The sequence below is a fragment of the Suricata suricatta genome, chromosome 8 (assembly GCF_006229205.1).
Source record: "Suricata suricatta isolate VVHF042 chromosome 8, meerkat_22Aug2017_6uvM2_HiC, whole genome shotgun sequence".
Classification (NCBI taxonomy): domain Eukaryota; kingdom Metazoa; phylum Chordata; class Mammalia; order Carnivora; family Herpestidae; genus Suricata; species Suricata suricatta.
This window is the reverse complement of record NC_043707.1, coordinates 132,674,612-132,694,948: the sequence shown is the minus strand read 5'-3', so window position 1 is coordinate 132,694,948 and position 20,337 is coordinate 132,674,612. Positions and strand designations below refer to the sequence as shown.

General features: G+C 55.5%; 1 protein-coding gene across 2 annotated transcripts in view; it reads right to left on the bottom strand.

Moving 5' to 3' along the window:
* The window catches only part of DHRS3 (dehydrogenase/reductase 3), a 39,903-nt gene that overhangs the window by 18,751 nt on the left and 815 nt on the right, over positions 1–20,337 (bottom strand). Inside the window, exon 2 of one of the 2 annotated variants that reach the window (XM_029948582.1) lies at positions 19,160–19,309. In XM_029948582.1, the coding sequence (XP_029804442.1) occupies positions 19,160–19,309 (150 nt within the window). Of the gene's footprint in view, positions 1–19,159; positions 19,772–20,337 lie in introns of those variants that run through there. The other variant, XM_029948581.1, reaches the window with a different exon arrangement.

Genomic DNA, 20,337 nt, shown 5'->3' with positions numbered 1-20,337 from the left:
GGGCAGAGGAGGTGGGGAGGAGGGCCAGGCTGGGTGCATAGGGGTGGGGGTCCGGATGGGGCGGGGTGGGGGTGGGGAGGGCTAGGAGGGCCAGGCTGGGGCTGAGGTCTGGGGTGCGGATGGGGAAGGGGCAGGAGAGGTGGGGAGGAGCACAGCTAGGAAGGGGGCCGGGGAGGTGGGGAGAAGGGCCAGGCTGGGGATAGGAGTGGGGGTGCTGATAGGACGGAGGGGGGGCAGGGAGATGTAGGGAGGGGCGAGGAGGGCCAGGCTGGGGCTGGGGTCGAGGTGCGGATGGTGGGGTACGGATAGGTAAGGGGCCAGAGACGTGGGGAGCAGCACAGCTAGGGAGGGGGCCGGGGGCGGGGGTAGCAGAAGGAGGGGTGAGCTGGGGTGGGGGGGTCAGGGGAGGCCGGGTTGGGGTCGCAGCACGCGGGAAGGGGTGCCTCTCCAGGCGCAGGGACCGCCCGCGCTTCCTCCCCCGCGGCCAAGCAGTAAACAAACGGCATGACGTCACGGCGCCGCTGGCCCGGGGCTGAACCCGAAGCTGTAAATGAGATGCGAGGTGCCAGCAGCCTCCAGGCCGCGAGGCCTGCGCGCCACACACGCTCCTCCGCGCCGGCCTGAGGTTACCCCAGCTGCACACACGGACAGGATGCTGCAAACGCCACCAGACATTGCAACACGCAGCCAGTCTGCTGGCCGCCGCGTGAACCCTCCGCCGCCCCCCTGGCGGGCACGGGCCCAGCTGGAGCGCGGCCTCCCTCCTCCAGAGCGTCCCTGGGGGGCCGGCAGCGTCCACCCATCTGGGGTCGACCGCTCTGCTGGCGACCCCATCCCCTGCCTCTCCGGGGAGGCCTCCAAACCCGAGGGCTGAGCCTCTGGGGTCAGCTCTGGGCTTTCTGCCCAACACACTGGGAAAGTGCCTGCCTTTGAGCTCGCCTTTCTGGGAAGCTCATCCCTCTAAATGGAAGCAGGGGTGCGGGGGTGCTGGGGGCCCTTCCTCCAGGTGCTGAGAGCAGAGGCCATGGGTCCCCACGGCTGCCCATCTCCACCAGGCACCAGGGGATGGCCGTGCATTCCAGGGAGCTCCCAGAAGGGCCCTGGCCTGCTCGGCCTTGGCAGCCCAGGTGTCTGAACAGCACTTGGGAATGGCAGGCAGCCTGGCTGGGGCCGGCAGGCCAGCGCTGGGCTCTGGAGTTGATTTGCTGTGTGACTTTTGCATGAGTCACTTGGCATCTCTGGGCATTACCATCTCCCTCTGAGGAAGTGGGAAGAATCAAAACTGGCCTCTTTGTGCTGGTGTGGGCAGGTCAAAAGTTCGAGAAAGCCTTGCCAGGCTGCTGGGGCCTGGCTAGAACCCTCAGATACCCAGCCTGACACAGAACCTGGGGACCTGGAGAGGAGCCAAAGCAGGACCTCTCCTCACCCACCTCCCAGACTTGCCTTCTGGATTTCCTGTGAGTGGCCTGGGCCTTGGGGACATATGGGCAAATAAATAGTCCTTCAGGCCCAAGGAGCCTGCGCACCAACTCCCTTCCTTGGGCCCCACTAATTCAAGTCCTTGTGGTGACTGGGGGTAAAGGAGAAATGACAACAGATCTTTTAAAAAGCACCCCAGGGGGGCGCTGGGGTGGCTCAGTCGGTTAAGCATCCAGCTTCAGCTCTGATCTCAAGGTTCGGTTTGTGGGTTTGAGCCCCACGTCAGGCTCTGTGCTGACAGCTAACTCAGAGTCTGTGTCTCCCTCTTTCTCTGACCCTCCCCTGCTCACAATGTCTCTCTCTGTATCTCAAAAATAAAAAAAAATTAAAAAATCAAAAGCACCCCAGGAATGCAGCAAGGCGCAGCCTAACACCAGGGGTGACTCCAGTTCCCTGTCACCGAGGTTAATATTTAAATCTCTCTTCCTCCCGTCACTCTGTTTTGCTGTCTTTACAGCATGTTGCTGCTATCTGAAAGGTTAGTTTTGCTCCCCCAACACACACATTCTAGAACACAGGCTCTCGGGATGCATTCCCAGCACCTGGCGTGGCCGTCAGGTGCCTCAGAAGCATGTGAGCACACGACGGAAGTAATTTCTTCTCCCCTGTGACACGGGTGACACTGTGTCTTGAAAGGGGTCCTCGGGAACGATCCAGCACGAGGATCCCTGAGTGCCTGCACAGGCACCGCGCCGAGGAAGCCGGGCAGGGAGCAGGCTCAATAGCAATACCCAGGGGCACTGAATGCCAAGTCCTGTGTGTTCCCTCCTTCCCTGGACAGCAGGAAACACGGCCCCAACAGCTGGCTGACGGGGCGGCTGCCAGGTTCACAGCTGCCTACACACGCACTCTACACCCGCAAAAAACCAAATGCAGTCAATACTGAAGGGAATTCGATTTAGCAGTGACAACAGTCCTGTCACAGTGGTCGTCAGTGCTCTAGCCTTCGTTCGAGAGTTTGTCTAAGGGGCTTTGGTGAGGTCCGTAACCCCCTAGCCTCCGTTCCCAAATCCAGAGTCTCCAAAGTCCTGTGTTTGCCCCTTTTAATTTGACCCATACATTTAAGCAAGTCCTCAAGGGGCCGTGGACTTGAACTGTTGGGGCACCAAGGTCCTGGAAATGTCAAGGGTCCCGCCAGGAGTGGCTGAGCTGGGCCCCCAACCCTGGTAATAGTTCTGGTCACTGCTGGTGGAGGGGAGACTGCAGCTGTTGTTTTGGGAAAGAAAAGACTGATTTTTTTTTTATTGAGTGGGGGGTGATTCGTTTGGCACCCCTCTGCCTATCCCAACCAGGCATGGGGGGGGTCCCTGGGCTGGTGTGCCCAGTGACACCTGGCCGGTGTGTCCCAGCAAGCCCTTCAGCTAATTAAGCATTATTTATGGACCGGCTTCCTGAGGGCAAGCTTCAAATGACTTGCAAAGCTGTGCCAAGGTGACTACCCTATAGGCCATCAATTAGGAATCGGTCTACACTCTGCAGGAAGAAGGTCAAATGCCATGGAGTTGACCCTTCCGGCTGGCTGGCATCACGCTCTCAGGCTGGGGATCTGGGCGCGGAGGGCTGGGGGATTTGGGGAAGCAGTGGGACGGGGGAATGGGCCTGCTCAGCACATCCTGCGAAGGGGAGCGGACCCTGGGGGAGGCCTGCACGGTCCTTGCCTGGCCCGGAATGCCCGGCCAGGAGGGGGCTCCCTTCCGCACCAGCCCTGCAGAACGGGGAGGATTCTCCTGGAAAACCAGGCTCCCCTCGCCTTCCAGGAACCCCGGGCTGGTCCTGCGCCCTGTAGAAGCTCTTCTTTGGCTCCCCAGTGATCTCTCCATCAAGTCTGCGGGCCACCGGCCACCGAACACCGTGAGGTGTCGCCCTTTACCATCTCCCACCACCCTGCTCACACTCACACTTCTGTTCTAGGCAGCCCAAACTCCTCTCCGTTTCCCAGACATGCACTTCCCCTTCCCTGGAATGTTTTCTTTCTGTGGCCTCCATCTCCTTCTCCTCCTCGATGCCTCGCCTTAGACCCCAGGCCTGGCCACTGCCAGCCCTCCTTCCCCAGAAGCCAGACTGCCTGGCTTCAAATCCCCTGACTATGTGTGCTGTGTGATGTTAGGCAAGTATTTAATGTCTCTGAGCCTTATTCTTCTCATTTGAAAAATGAGGACAGGAACAATTCCTACCTCTGAGGGTTGCTCTGAGGAGCCAATCAGAGGGTCCCTGTAAATCCCTTAGTGTATAGGAGGGGCTGCCTGACAGCAAAGTCAGAGACTGTTTGGAACCCCTACTCTGTGCCCATAACTGCTCCCACCATGTTTTGCTTGTCAAAGCACCCATTACACCATATATGTTACTGAGGGCCACTGGTCTTTTCCCCGCTAGACCGAGGCTGGAACCCAGAACTTTGTGTGTTTTCTTTTTTGAAATTATTCTTTTTAAAGTTTTTATTTATATACTTTGAGAGAGACAGAAAGAGAGGGAGAGAGAGAATCACAGGCAGGCTCTGTGCTGCCAGGACGGAGCCCAATGGGAGGCTTGAACTCAAAAACCGTGAGATCATGGCCTGAGCCCAAATGAAGAGTTGGAGGCCTAACAAACTGAGCCACCCAGGCTTCCTCGGGTTTTCTTTCTGTGATGCCCACCTGGGCCCTGTGACCTGGGAGAGTCCCCTGCGTGCCCTTCCCTCCTGTCAAATCTGCCCCCATTAGGAACCGTTCCGGGTGGACCAGAGTATGCTCTTCTGTGGAGCAGCTGTTCACCCAGCGCGGGGTCAGGAAAAGTCCTGTTTTTCTGTTCTATTCTATTCCAAGGGCAAACCTTCCCTGATGCTCCTCTACTGCCCTCATCACAACACCAGCTGCTCTGTGGCAGGAACTGTGACATCTTCCATCCTTGGGGACTCTGGATGGCACCTGGCACAGAGCTTTGAATTCAGCAGGTGCTCAGGGCAGACCCCACCAGCATTTTCTGAGCCCCTGCCTGGCATGTTGGACCATCTCCTGGGATCCTCCCAGTGGCCCTGGGAGGTTGGGATTAGCCCGCTTTGCGGATGAGCGCTTTGCGGATGAGAAAGCTTCCCCAGGACGCCCAGGCCCTAATCCCCAGAACTTGTGTGAATGTGTTACTTTACATGGGAGGGGGGATCTGGGTTGCAGATGGAATTAAACTTGCTAATCACCAGACTTTAAAATAGGAAGATTATCTGGATTACCCAGGGGGGCCCAATGTGATCGCAAGGGGGGCCTTAAAAGCGAACAAGTGGGGCCAGAAGAAGGGAGTAAGAGCAAGATGTGAGTGAGCATGGCAGCCACTGGCCTTGGAGATACAGGAGCGGCCACCAGCCTAGGGACACAGGTGCCTCTTAACACTGAGAGCACATGGAAACAAATTATCCCCTAGAGCCTCCAGAAGGAATGCAGCCCGATACCTTGACTCTAGCCCAGGGAGACCCGTGTTAACAGGGCTTCTGACCTCCAGAATTCTAAGAGTGTCCGTGTATGCTGTTCTAAGCTGCTGAGCACGTGGTGGCGTGTTAGCACGGCCCCCGGAACCTCCTATGGAGAGGTAGAGGCACTCGGCCAAGGTCTCCAGCCGGAGGAGCTGGGATTGAAACTCGAGTCTGTCTGCCCCAAAGTCGGTGGCTGTGAGTGGCACAGCAGCCCCTCCCCCTCGAACCCATCCGCACTGGCTTAAAACACACCTGTCATAAAGACATGCTTTTGGAGAGAGAGCAGGAGACGGTCGGGGTGAAGAGTCAGGCACGATCCACGGCCTTACCACCAGGGCCAACACAGACTGAGCCCTCGTTTTGGGCTCAGGACTTCCCACACGTCATCTCATTGAGTCTTCACTTTACAGATGAGGGAACTGAGGCTCAGAGAGGTCTAGAGGCTTGCCCGGGGTCACTTAGCAAAGTACGTGAAGAACTTTGGTTTGAGGCTTCTAAGCTCCAAAGCTGAACTCTCCTGTTCTCTACTGGCTCTTGGAACAGGGCCGAGAGTCGGACATGGGTGTGTGCCTGCCCAACACGTGTGAGCTCATGTGGGTGCGTGCAAACACACACACCCCTCCCAACACAGAGGCGCAAGGGATGGCCCTCAAACCAGAACAGTGGATCTGCCGGCCAAAAGGGCACGAGCCCTCATTGGGGTGCGTGGTGGCCCCCGTGGGCCTGGAGGGCCCCCACCCACTCTCCTGCACTCAGCTGCGTGTTCGCAGGGAAGTGGCCTAGAGAGGTGAGGACATGCGGTGCCCGAGCCAAGGTGGCCTGATGTCACGTGGGCGTGTCTGGCCTGCCTGTCTGCAGGAAGGTCGCGCTGCCCTTTGTGGTCACGCTGGCCTCAGCTGCCCTGGATGACCCGCTACGGGGAGGTGAGGGTTTGAGCATGCTGTGCTGGCTGGCTGGCTGCTAAAAGGACCCTGGTCCTGGGAGTTCTAGAAGTTCCCCGGGGGCTCTTCCTCCCACCCTGGGAGGACCTAGTCTGGGTTCCCTTCTGCGCACCTGGCTGGAGCCAGAAAAGAGGGAGAACTGAGCTTCTGACACCCAGGAAAACACCACGATGAACAGTCAGCCAGCAAAGGGACTTCCTTAACTCTCTTTTCAAAGCGGCCTTCAATCTTCTAGAAAAGGTCACAAAGAAAGTCTGTTGACAACCTGCTAGGCCACCTTGACTGGCTTCTCCTTTTGCCTCTTTGAACTACAAACTCCCTGAGGGCGAGGAGGTGCAAAGAGGTTTCAGCTCAACCCAGAAAGGACCATTTTGTCCCTTTAGCCCCTGAGTGTCAGGAAATGACCTGATAACATCTGCAGGACTAGACTTGGGAGGACTGGCTAACAGGCAGGCCTGGATCTCCTGCAAATTTGTTTGAGATGACCGAAAACTGGATCGGTCCTTCTACAAGGAGTACTAAACACCTGTGCCCAGTACCCTTGCTCCTGGTAACAGCACTCCCAGGGCCCCACGGAAGCCCACCTCCTCACCCTCAAACAGTGTGACTTGGCTGGGGCTGGTCCACCCCTGACTCTGAGACAGGCCTGTGACCCATCACTAGCAACTGCTTCAGGCTCAACCCAGTTCCAGACAGGAGACTCAAGTCCCGGATCCTTCTGGAACTGCCGTGCGGAAGATACCGGTCCATCCCCTGGGGCAGCAAGCAGCAGACAGGAGCGGGAGGCTTGCCCCAAGAGAGACTGGCTCCTGACAACAGTGTGCGAGCCCCAGAAGCCATGCCCAGAGGCAGACCTACCCATGGACCTTCCGGCCACAGAGGTCAACAAATCAGTGTGCATGACACCTGCAGACCCACAGGCAGGAGAACTGTAGTTAATGTTGTTGGAGGCATTTGGACTCCCTGGTTGCTAACGTCACCTGCAGCGCAGAGTCTGCTACGGGGCTCTTCCACATGACTGTGGACTGATCGATTAATGAAGCAGTGCCAAAATCACTGGCTCAAGAGGAGACCTTGGGTTCAAATCCTGCTGGGTCGCTACTAGCTGTGAGATCTCAAGTTACTGACCCCCAGAGTCTCGGTCAGTAGTGACAGGATGGGAGCAGTACCAATGCTGGGCCTCCCGGTGGGGAGTGAATGACTTCGTTACATGTAAAGTGCTCAGAACACGGTCCCCGGGCACAGTGGGCATTCAGAGGACACAGGCTCTAAACTAGCCAGGATGGGTCAATCATGTATTTGCTCAGGCAACAAATACAATACAGGCAATAAATGCTCAGGCATTTATTGAGTGCCTACTGTGTGCCTGATACTGTGCCAGGTGCCTAGGATGCCTGGTGAGCCAGGAGATTTGTCCCCTGCTCCCAGAGGACCTTACGGCCTTTTGCACAAGACACATGGCAACAAGCAGCCACAGAGCGCCCTGAGTTGCCATGGTAACCTGTGACTTCAGCCTCACCACAGCCCAACCCTGACCAACTGAGCTACTTGGAGGCAGAGATGAAAATGACTAAGGAAAACCCACGGAGGGGAAGCTGGGTGGTGTTCCGGGGTGTGGGCAGCTGGGGCCAGAGCGGAGGCCGGGTCCTTGGCCAGCCTCCCCCCTGCTCTTCACCCACAAACAGGCTTGCACCGGCCCAGCCCCTGCCCACGAGGAAAGGGACGGTCATCACTGGCATCTCAACAGGATTGGAGGCCTCCCATGGGTGGGAAGACACCAGGCTCCAGCCCTCTAGCGGGAAGAGGGACTCCCTCCCATTGTCTTCTAGAAAAGTCAGGAACTAAAACTGCCCCAGGGGTAGGTGGGATAACCCCCTTCCTCGTGAATCAGAACCAGGACAGGTCCAGCCAGCATGTTCATTGCCTTTTGACCCCCACCCCCACCCCCACCCCCATGCCCAGCAGACCACCTGGTTCAGTAAGCAAAAGGTGCAGAATCCTGGTTAGGGAGAGTCCACTGTCCCTCTCCAGCTCCCCCACTGTCTCCCCCCACCCCCATGCTGGCCTCCACTACCCCCTGCTCCCCCACTGCCTGCCCCCTTCCCCTCACACTGCCCTCCCTGCCCCCACCTCCTACTCCTGACCAGAAGGAACCATCCTTTCTTGCAAACGATGAACTAGGAGGTTTACATATGTTATTTCACTCAATCTCCACACCTTCATTTTTCAGATAGGGGAACTAAAGCCCAGAGAGATAAAGTTACTTGTCTAAGGTCACACAGCAGGCGGCTGGGAGCCGCACCCCCCCCCCCAGCTCTTTAGGGGATTAGGAACTGCAGGAATGCGGTGGTCAGGGGGCTGGCTTCTAGCCTTCAAAAGACCCATGGAACAGCCCTTGGCTCTGGGGCTGGGGTGGCCAAAACCCAGGCCTTCAGGGTGGATGCTGAACTTGGGAGGCCCTTCCAGTCCTGGTGGAGAAATGGAGGCGTCTAGCTCGTAGACTCCTAGTGGTGGTGACGGGGCCCTGGCTGAGGGCTGAGTGGGACCCAGGGTTCCACACGCCTGAGGCTGGGGGGTGGGGGTCCCTTGCCTATAGGGCAAGAAACGAGCTCCCAGGAGGACCCATCAGCCCGCATGCCTCCTGGCCTTGCAGGAAAGAGCCCAAGACTGAGGACCCAGTGTACTGATGTTTGGCAGATCCAAGCACCAACTGGGGAGAGGTGTGTGCCCTGAGTATTTCCGAGAACACTGAGTTTCAAGCTGTATTTTTTTTCTTCTCTTGAAAGTAATGGCATTCTTTCAATGCACACAAAAATTTTACATGGAATTCAAAAGTATTAAACAGAAGTGAAGCTGATCTAGTTAAGTGGAGGTGGCGGCCCCTCAGAACTCTATCTTTTCCACCTCCCATGTGGTCCCACCTTCCTCGGACGCTCTGGAACCCAGTTTGAAAACTGGGTCCTAGAACCTCCAATGGTATTGGGGTCTGCCTTGGGGACTGTGGGGGCCTAGATGGGCCAAAGGTCTTTAGAAGTGGGACATACGGATCTATCCACACCTCCCCAGGGGTATATTTCAAATGTGGACAAAATGGTCATATTATTCATGATCAAAATGCTTTTCTAGCCCCTTCCCTGAAAGGACCCTGAAAAGGGGTTTCAAGGTTGCACTCCCCAAAGCAGGGCATGGCCAACGGAGTCAGAAAGCCCGGGGCCAGGTGGCCTGGGCCAGGCTGACTATTGTTGGCATTAAGCACCACCAGGCCACAAATCTGCACTGTCCACCTGGGCTTGGCTCTGGCTTCCGGGACACCAGGGGGTCTCCTGCCTGCACCGGAATCCAAGCCTGAAGGACTTAGATGGACTTCGTTAGGCCAAGCTTCCTAACCTGGTGTGTGGGACAGGCACCGGGGCAGAAGGAGCACTTAAAAGCATAAAACTGTGTATCACGGGGCGCCTGGGTGGCTCAGTCGGTTAAGCGTCCGGCTCTTGATTTTGGCTCAGGTCCTGGCCTCACGGTTTGTGAGATGGAATCCTGCATTGGGCTTTGTGCTGACAGTGTGGAGCCTGCTTGGGGTTCTCCCTCTCTTTCTGCCCCTTCCCCCCACCCCAAAGACAAATAGACATTTAAAAATGTGCATCGTGGGGCACCTCGGTGGCTCAGTCGGTTAAGTGTCCGACTCTTGACTTTGGCTTAGGTCATGATCTCATGGGTGTGACATCGAGCCCCTAGATGGGCTCCACCCTGGGCATGGTGCCTGCTTAGGAATCTCTCTCTCCTGGGGCGCCTGGGTGGCTGTCTGTTAAGCGTATGACTCTTGATTTCTGCTCAGGTCATGATCTTGTTCGTGAGATGGAGCCCCGTGTTGGGCTCTGTGCTGACAGCGTGGAGCCTGCTTGGGACTCTCTCTCTCCCTCTTTCTCTGCCCCTCCCTGGCACATACATAGTCACACTCTCAAAAAAAAGAAAATGTGTATCGTGTATTCTTAGAACAGCATTTATTTATTTATTAAAAATTTTTTTTAGTATTTTTGAGAGAGAGACAGACAGAGAGACAGAGTGTGAGTGGGGGAGGGGCAGAGAGAGAGGGAGACACAGAATCGGAAGCAGGCTCCAGGCCCTGAGCTGTCAGCACAGAGCCTGATGCAAGGCTTGAACTCACTAACTGCGAGATCATGACCTGGGCCGAAGTTGGACGCTTAGCTGACCAAGCCACTCAGGAGCCCCCTTAGGACAGGGTTTATGGTTTGGTTTTTTAAGACCCTCCCAGGGTTCTACAATCAGCAAAAGAAGACGACTTACTACAATGCACTACATTGCCACCTCCTCCAAGAAGTCTTCTAAGATTTCCCTTAATGTACAGTGATTGCTCCCTTCTCTGTACTACCAAAGCACTTGGTCCCTTTGGAGGATCGAGCTGGGGGCCTCAGGATTAACTGGAAGTTGCTAGCACTCCCTGTTCTTGCAAAGCTGGCTCCTGGCATGTTGGAGGTGTTACACTGCTCATCAAATTCAGTCCAGATGAAGTACATTAGAAGCACAACTGTGTTGTTGCGCTTCTTTTCAGTTGTTGAAAGCAAACCCTGATAACCAAGGACCCCCTTCATCCTTTCGCAAGTATCCTATTCATGGTACGAAAATACTGTTACTTGGGGCTTAAAAAATTGCTCTTTAGTAAAAGGGAACTGGCCCATCCTGTTGACTCTGGGACAGTTTATCAATCCTTTGTCCAGAACCCTCTGCGTGCGAGGCCCCGTTACTTATCAGCTGGTCTCCTGACCCTTCTGTAACCTTGACTGGGGTAGGCGGGGCCACGCTGAAAGGATCTGTCCTCATGGCCAGGGGCCCAGTTTTGAAGCTGGGAGTCCTGAGTTCGAAGCCTGCCTGAGGCCAAGCGTCCTGGACCAGTCACCGATCGCATGTACCTCCGGACACAGCAAGACAGCGAATGTGAAAGCACTGAGTGGTCACCCAAGACTAGACCAGGATTGTCACCTGGGGAGAGCGCCTGTCACATTAGTACGCTAGTCCTTCACAGCCTACACGCAGTCACGCGGAGTAGCGGGGGCTCAAGGAATCCCCCGGCATCCAGTTTTGGGGGGCAGCAGGGTCCGAGTCATGACTGAAGGTCAGAGTGAAGGATGTGACGGAGGCTTGTCCTGCGCCCTCCTTTCCGCCTGAAAAACTCAAGCAAAGGAACGTGGCCCCTGAAGGACACCGCCAAGGTCATGTTGGGAAGGGTGGTCCTCTTCCAAGCCTTGGTTGATCCATGCTGGTATCCTCTCCGCCTCCTGGCCCCTGACCCTGCCTGGGTCACCGTCCTCACCGTAGTGACAATGATTCAGAGCCTAAGGGGTGGAAGGGCCCCGGGTGGCCCCCAGAGCTTCAGCTCATGGAGGCAGGAGTCCACAGCACACTCACTCACAGAGCAGCCCGCTCGGCTCGAAACGGCAGGACGGCGGTCCCGGTGCGGGACCCCAGTGCACGGCGCATGTGGAGCCCTCCCCGAAGCCTGGTGCGGCCCTTCCCCCCTTCTGGACCAGGTGCAACACCTCTGCGATTTGCAAGGCAGCTGGTTCCGTCTTAAGCCCCTAAAGTCATCATGGATTTGCCATCCAACCTGAGTCGCTGTCCTGAGCCCGCTTCCTGGACGCTCTCCAATTGCTCAAGGACCCTCTCAAAGCGTTGAGCAATCCTGACCACAGTGCTCCGAAGTCCTTCGACAAAGTGCGACGGAAAAGTGTCTCCTTCACCCTGGGCACCGATACATTTGCTTTTGTTTTACTTTTAGGGGGAGTTCATCTTTATGGCCATTCAAGCCGTCTTGCTGGAGCTGCTGGCTCGTCCTTCCAAGGCATCAAGGGCTTTGTCACTCTGGGGACAGTCATCATACCGGGAGAGAACCTTGTTTGTGTGGTTCCTCTGCTTGCTGAGTCAAGTGACACGGTCCGACATGGTCACAATTACCCAGAGCCATGCCACCCTCCTCTAGCTGGCATCAGCGAGAAGCGATCAGGATGTGGCAGGGAGCAGGTCACCCCCAGATGACTCCATGGGTGCTCCCGCCCACCTTTCAGCCTGTCCAGTTCTGTCTGACTCTAGAGGTGTCAGGAGGACACAGCCAGTGTCTTCTAAATCCCACGTGCAGGGGCGCCTGGGTGGCTCAGTTGGTTAAGCGTCCGACTTCGGCTCAGGTCATGATCTCACGGTTCGTGGGTTCCAGCCTCGCATCAGGCTCTGTGCTGACAGCTAGCTCAGGCCTGGAGCCTGCTTCCAATTCTGTATCTCCTTCTCTCTCTCTGACCCTCCCTTGATCATGCTGTCTCTGTCTCTCAAAAATAAATAAATAAATAAATAAATAAAAATAAACAAATAAAAAGTAAAAAAAGATAAAAAATAAAAAATAAATCCCACGTGCAAAGCTGAGAGCAGGCGCTGGGCTCCGGAATGCTCTCAGAAGAGGGCAGAGCAGGTCTGGGGTGATGCTCTGGCGGTGAGGGTGGGGGGTGAGATCCTGCTAAGACTCAGGTCAGATCTGTCGTTTCTCAGCCCCAAACACTCCAACTGCTCCCAGCTTCACTCAGCGTCAAAGCCAAAGACAGCTGTAGAGACTGTTGATTCCTGCCTGCCCTGCCCTGCCCCACATAAGCCCTTGCTCTGCCCCCTCCCTCCCCCCACCCCTGCACTGCCTGGAATGCCATTTCCTCCTCTCCCACCATGTCCTCTTGGTCTGCTTGCCTCATTTGTGTCTCCCTTAGCACTTATTATGACCTAACGTGCTCTCTCTATTTTATGTCTCTTGTTTATTATCTGTCTGTCCCCCTCCCTAAACTGTTTACAAGGCTGGAGATTTGTCTGCTTTGCTCATTACTGTAGCCCCACGGCCTCTAAATACTGGTGGCACAGAAGGTGCACAGATCTGTTGAATGAATGACTAAGGGAATGGATAAATGAATGAATGGGTTCCCACCCACCATTCAATTGCTGGTGTTTGGCGCTCTCTTTTTAAGAACCCGGAGGACGCCCACCACCTCCCACACTGGTCCCACCGCCTCCCGCCCTGGTCCCACCGACGTCGCACGGGCACTTGATAATGCTGGCGTCTAAGCAGATTCCCTTGTCTCCTCATTTGGCTTTAACTCTTCCTGACCTTCATGGTTCACCTGAGTAATGTGTTTCAAATGGTTCCTTTCAAATATCTTACATACTTGGTGTATTTTTGGATTGTGTCTTTGAAGGCAACCACAAGGAGAGCCTCTTAGACCATTCCAGGTGGGGTGGTGCTTTCGCACAAGGATAAATGAGGAGACTGCGTTGGGTCTGGAATCCTTCCGGCACTGATGCCCAGAACTCTGTTGGATTTTGATGGCGGTGGCAGGTTGGGACAAGGTCCTTCCAGGACACGTTGCAGTGGCTGTGACAATCAGGTAGCTTTCCCAGGTAGAAAGGGCAGCCAAGGGCTACCTTCTCATAAATATGGCTGAGGTCATTTCTCAGTGATGACCTCGGCAAATACGAAGATGGAAATGGAGCAGGGGAAGTGACCATAATGAGGAAGACGCCCAAGGGCTCTGTGCAGGGGTCACAGCCATGGCTCTGAGAAGCTTGAGGCTCCCAAGAGCCTGGACTTGAAGCAAGGATTAGCGGCCAGGCTAGGTAGCCTGAATGTGAGCTCCGTGACTCAGGCTCAGCCTCGCTAGATCTAGTGAGCATTCTCTAAAGCCCGGATAGACAAGCTAGTGCCTGTAGGATAAAACCTGAAAGTTCTAGGGGCACCTGGGTGGCTCAGTTGGTTAAGCGTCTGACTTCAGCCAAGGTCATGATCTCACGGATCGTGGGTTCGAGCCCCGCGTCGGGTTCTGTGCTTACAGACAGCTCAGAGCCTGGAGCCTGCTTCAGATTCTGTGTCTCCCTCTCTCTCTGCCCCTCCTCAATCACACTGTGTCTTTCTTTCTCTCAAAAATAAATAAACATTAAAAAAAATGTTTTTAAGCTGAAAGTTCCCCTTGATATGCTAGTTGGGAAATTTGGGGCCCCTCGATCCTTTGAAAACTACAGGTCAAAAATATTAACATTCCAGAGCACCTGGGTGGCTCGGTCAGTTAAGCATCTGACTTCAGTTCTGGTCATGATCTCACAGTTTGTGAGATCAAGCCCCACATCAAGGCTCTCTGCTGTTGGCACAGCCCACTTCAGATCCTCTGTCCCCCTCTGTCTCTGTCCCTCCCCTGCTGGCTCTCTCTCTCTCTCAAAATAATTGAATAAACTTAAAAAATAATATTAACATCTCCTGTAAGAGTTGAAATAAACCCATGGCAGACAGGTACCTGGAGGCTGTTGAGATAGTTGAACCACAGGAGTGAGCCTCCCTTCCACTGCGGGCACATTTCCCAACCCTGAGCCGTTTCTTTTTTCAGTCAGTGGGATCTGACGAGTAGCAAGAAAGACTGAGATGGGCAGTGAGGAGGACAAGTGGGTTCCGCAGAGGTCTCTTCCTCCCAACTCAGGGAGCTTGGCTGTCTGGTGTTTTCCTGGAGGCTGGTCCATGAAAGGAGACTGTGAAGGCATGCCAGGGTCTTAGGGTCATTGCGTCCTCTCTCGTTTTATAGGGATGCGTCTCCACTGCAGCCCAGAGAAGGCAGCTCCATTCCCAGGGTTGTGGCAGAGCTGGGTCTAGAACCTCGTCTCTGGCCTCCCAGCCCAGGTAAGCCAGGACATCCCTGGCCTGGGTCCAGTTGTGCGGCCTTGGTCCCCAGGGGAAGTGGGCGAGGCAGTAAGAGGGAGGTGTTTGCCCATTCATGACACAGCCCAAATTGTAAGGCCCATTGTTTGAAAACAGGCTGAAAGGCTTTTCCTAGATGCCACAGGTAGGACGGGAGGCCTACCTTTTTGCTCCAAGATGCAGCAAATGGGAGCCTGGTCCTGTTCCCAGAAACTTCTGGCAAAGTCTGCATTCAGGGTGAGGATGGATGGGGACAGGCCTTTGACCTTTATCACCTATCATTGTTTAAAGTTAATTTCTTTGAGAGAGAGAGAGAGGAAGAGAGAGAATCCCAAGCAGGAGTGTGGAGCCCGATGTGGGGCTTGAACTCACAAAACGGGGAGATCATGACCTAAGCCGAAGTTGGACACTTAACCCACTGAGCCACCCAGGCGTCGCACCCATCACTGTTTAATACAGCTGTTTTTGTCCTGGTGACTATAGGTCCCACAGGAATCCTTTTCAGGACCCCTCTCCACTCTTCTTCCTTTTTCCTGTTTTCGTTTGTACTGGCCTGACTCAGAGTCTGAGATATGACCCTCCACCCACCTCCCCAGCTCCTTAGCCCAATCCACACTATTGCCTTTCTTTGCCTCCCGCCTCCTTTCCCCAGTTCCAATGCGGTGCACAGTCTTTGATCAGGTGGTTTCCTGCACCCAGAGTGACCTTTTCACATCCCTTCCGGTTGGAACTCTTGACTCAAATGCTACCTCCTTCCTGGAGCCCTTCCATGAGCCTTTGTTACAGATCAACAGCTCCACTGGGCTCCCACTGTGTAGTGTCCCCCTTCCCCCATGAAGGTGGGTTCATGCCCACCTAGAACCTCTGAATGTGACCTCATTTGGAAATAAGGTTTTTGGAGATGTAATCCGTTAAGGCTCATTCATTCCTGGTTGAGGCTTCATCACACATTGACGGGTAGCATTATATGGAGAGGAGAGGACGTAGAGACAGAGAGAGATGGGAAGGCCACACGAGGGGCCAGAGACTGGAGAGATCTCACCACAAACCAGGAATGCCAGGAGCCACGAGAGCTGTAAGAGGCAAGGAAGGGGTCGCCCTCAGAGTCCTCAAAGGCAGTGGGGCCCTGCTAATCTGTTATGGCGGCCAGAAGAAACGAATACCCACTGTAATTTGTGCCTTGACTCGAAACGCCTAGCCCTGTCTCTGGGTCTTTCTTCATCTTTGTTGTGCCCACCCCCTCTCCAGGCTTAGAGCTATACCAACCACCTGGCAGACACCTCCAGCAGGTTTGGTGAACTAGACCGTCATCATGGCATTAGATGGGCCCGGGCCTGCCCCAGCCCCGGGAATGGGAAGGACATGGAACTTGCTGAATGGATGTGGGGGAGAAGAGGACTCAGAAATCCACATCAAGGGCTAGTTTGTGGCTAGCTGTTTGAGGAACCTGGCTATCAACCCCCATGCTGTGAACTCAGGAATAGCAAAGTGGATGCAACTCCACTTTGTTCCAGTTCACACTGCCTCCTTGACGGGGGTGGGGCCCTGAGTCCTGGCTCTACCCCTCCTTCATGGAAGGATTGGGTCTTCATCGTTGGCCCGCTGCCTCCAGGGGCCTGCAACCCCAGCCCAGGGCTCTCATCTAGCCACTTGCCTTGTATTGGAGCAAAATCTGGAACAGCGACTGCAAATATGTCCAGACACACAGCCCGCTTCTCGTCCTCTGAGGGCCCCCTGCTAAAACCCTGTCCAAGTCCAAGATTTCGGAGGCTGTGCCAGCTGACTTGCTAGCCGGGAGCCTTGAGGGGAAAGGGATGCGCCCAAGCTCTGTGAATGCTTTCATGGAAGGAATTCCGGGGGTGCACGGAAAACTAAAAAAAGGAGTGTAGTGGGAATATCCAGCAGAAGCCTTCCCCTTGGAGAGCCTAACCATAGCCAGCCCTGCCTTGGGTGACCTCAGGATGGCATGGGTGAGAACAGATGTTTCCAACTCCTTGTGTCCCTTTAAGAAAAACCCTCGTTTGGGTCACCTTTGTAGCCTAAGGCACACTTCCACCCACAAATATTGCCAAAGATCATTATGAGAAATGGGGTTGCCACTCTTTCCCAAAGGTAAACAGACTTCTGTTCTGGACATGCCACCTGTTGGCAGGTCTTCCTTCCTTCTTTCCCTTTTGGGGGGCTTCCCCCTCCAGATCCGACCCCGCCCAGATCCCCGCCCAGATCCCCGCCCAAATCCGGGTTGGAAGGGCTTTCAGATGCAGCCTGTACTTTGTCCTCGTCCTCGGGGAGGAAAAAGGCAGTCAGTCATCTCTAGTGCAAGCTCACCAGCCTCCCGCCACTGCAGGCTGCAGTGGGTGCCACCCTCCCCAGCTCTCTGCAGCCACTCAAGGACCACCCTGAAAGCCCACAGTTCACCCACCCCATCCAGCAGGCTCGTGTAAATTCCCCACTCCACAACACCCTTTGTCCCCAAGCCCGATGGGTCCCCCAAACACTCCTGGGCTGGGGACAGTCCCAAGGCCCTCTCACTGATCCCAGATGGACTCAGGCAGATTCCAAACCCGCACCCCCCCCCACCCCCCATAGCGGCAAGTGGAGGGCTCCTTAAGAAACCTCTCTAGTAATTGGTCCGACAGTTAGGAGTTACAGGGAGCACTGCTGCTCATCCTGACCCGGTTGATGACTAACCCTAAGCACAAACAGCCCTGAAAGTTTCACAGGCCCCCACGGATCCTGTTTCTGATACCAATTGAAGACGTATTTTGAATTGGCCCTGAGTTTATCCCCTGGGAGAGAATGTCCTTTCCAAGTAAGGTGGGAGGCACGGGGTTCCCAGTGGATGAGCCTGTGGGGTGCCACCGCTCTGTTTCACTGCCTCCCCCTCCCGTGCCGTGTACTTCTGTAATTCAGGGTTGTTTATACGAGTCAAGTTTTTCCAGATTGACAAAAAGAGCTCTCCGTAAGCCTGCTGCAGCCAGTTACAAAAGCAGTAAAAGAGACCAGGACTTGGGCCAGCTGGAAGAGTCCGAAGAAAGTTTCTGCGGCATGCAGACAGCTAAGGAATGACAATCACACGCGACTGTCCCAAACCCCACATGTCCCCACAAGGACACCCTCATCGGCCATTCGGTTTCTCCCGGCCCCCCGCCACCCCTCCACAAAGAGCTTTGAGAGACTTTCGATGCAGCATCATCCCAGGGCAATGAAACTGCTGAGTACAACTCTTACTTCTCCTTTTTCAGTGCGTCCAAGGGTTAAAAACACTTCCGAACTACCCTTCCAACTGCAAGGTCAAGCAGCTGTCCAAACCACCCAAGGAGAAGCAGGAGCCAGGGACAGCCAACTCCAGCTAGCTGGGCCACTACGGCCCGCCCCCCGCACGCCGGCAGGGCAAGAGTTAACCTGCCATCGTCTTTGGCCAATAGTTCAGGCTCCAAAGTTCAGTCCCAGTCCCAGCCACCCCGGAGGAATTGTAAATCTCAGGGCAGTATTTAACAAAACAAAAGGAACCTGGAATTACAGGCAGGTTTGGTTTTCTACAGTACATATTTACTTAATCCCCTAGGTATGTGGCTCCATGTCAGATCAGCTGGCTTTGCCGGCCCTTTCACCCCCCGCTTGCTCTCAACAGTTGAAGTTTCAAGCTAATTCCCTGTTTTTGCTCTTCCTCCTCACAGGGCCGGCTGGAGACAGTCTGGCCTGCCAGCCTCCAATCTCTCTCTCTCCTTTGCTCTAGTCACCGGGTGAGTCAGCCCGGCTTGGGTCAGAGTTGGGTGACAGCCGGCTCGCCCTCCCCACTTCAGGCACCAGGTCTGGGAAACCCGGAGGAAGAGATGCTGTAACCACCAAAAAGCTAAAGACAGCCCTGGGGACGGGGAGGGCCCTCCCCACAGTGCCACCTCCCCATTTACTGAGGAGGGATCCCCTCTGGGGCTGTATCTGGGGGGAGGGGGCAACGGCTGAAGGTGAGAACAAGGGCTCTTTATCCGCTGCCGGTTCCCCCTGACCCCCTCTTTCTAGTTTTCCAGACACCTGGGTGTGGGAGTGCCTGTCAGGCCTGACTAGACATCCAAGACCGCTCCCCCCTTTCAAACTGAACCAAGTATCCCCTCTCCTCGTGCCTCCAGAGCTGCAGCCGCCCAGGTTGGGGCTGGGAAGCGGGTTGCCAAGGAAAATACGGAGCCAGCTAGCAGGCGGCTCCCAGCTCTACCCAGGAGCGCACACACCCTGCACTCCCCAGGGTGGCGGCATCGAGGGGAAGGCGAAGGGGGAAAACGCAACACCTTCCTTTGGGAGGGAGCAGTGGGGGAAATGCGTGGGTCTCCTAAGTTTCGGAGTGGGGGTGAACGGTCAACCGACCACCGATCCCAAAAGAGCGGACCAGCTCCGGACCTGCCAAAACAGGCTGGTGCCCGGGAAAATTTACAAGGTGAAACTGATTAGCTCAGCGCTTGCGGGTGGCGCCCAGGAGTAGGGTGGCCGGCGACTCCGCGGGGCGCGGGTTCCGGCTGCGGCGGCAGGTGGGCGTCCCCCTCACCTTCAGTCCCCACCCCCTGGAGTCGCAGGGCCCCATACCTTTCTGGCGCCGCGTTCTGCGAACTCGCGAGCAAGTTGGCGCCCGATGCCTCTGCCGCCGCCGGTGATGAGGACGTTCTCCCGCGACAGGTCCCGAAGCCTGGCGGGCAGCACCAATCCGACGGCTGCTTTGACCACCAGATAGACCATCTGCAGAGGGAACACCACCAGCGCGCCCAGCCATTTCCACACCATCCTCCGCGCGGCGGAGCCAGGCGGGGGGGGGGCGAAACTCCCCGGACCGAGCAAAACAGGAATTAAAAAAGAAAACACCCCAAACAATAATAAATAAACCGAATGAAGGGTGGGGGGGAGAGAGGCGTCCCACCTGGCCACTCTTGAAATCACCTCTTCCCAAAAGCAAAGCACGGAGTGAGAGGAAAAAAAAAAAAGAAAGAAAGAAAGAAAGAAAAAGAAAAGGGGGAAAAAAAAGAAAAAAAAAGATAAATCCTTCTCAGGAGGAGAAAAAGCGTCGGAGAAGGTTGGGACGGTAAGAGGGCTGGAGGGGAAGCCGGAGGTGGAAAGTTCTAACAAGAAGTTTCTTGCCCCAGCAGCCGTTTCGGCTGGGGAATTCTCAGGTAATGTTTACAGGCTGACAGAGGAGTTTAGGCAGGGGAAAAAAAAGGCACCAACCACACGCGCGCACCCTGCTACAGTCCCGCGGTTTCAAAGTGCAAGATTAAAAAAAAAAAAAAAAAAAAAAGACCGTTTCCAAATTGTAGCGCCCCCCCCACCCCTTCTCCAGGAAAAAAAAAAAAGTGGTGGTGGGGGGAGTGCTTGGAGCTCCCAATTTCAGCCGGCGAAAGTCTCCCGACTCATTGCTATTCTTGGGCTCAGGAAATTGCTTAAACGCGATCTGATTGCCAGCAACGTGCAGAAGAAGTGGGGGGTCCCGGTGTCAGTTTCTCTACGTGCATGGCTCGCCCTCGCGCGCGCTCGCTCTCTCCGGCTCTCTCCCTCCCTCTCCCAGCAGAGGCCGGGAGTTGCCGCTCGATCCGGCTCCCTTGCTCTCCCGGCTTAGCATTTATTGCCTTCTTTTTGTCCTTTCCAACTTGGAGAGGGCCCGGGTGCAGAGCGCGTGTGGATCGGACGCCCTCGGCAGCGCCGCCTTATTCATTCGCTCCCGGGCCAGCAGCGGCGCGGAGCGAGAGGGCTGCCCTTTCCACCCCCCCCCCCCC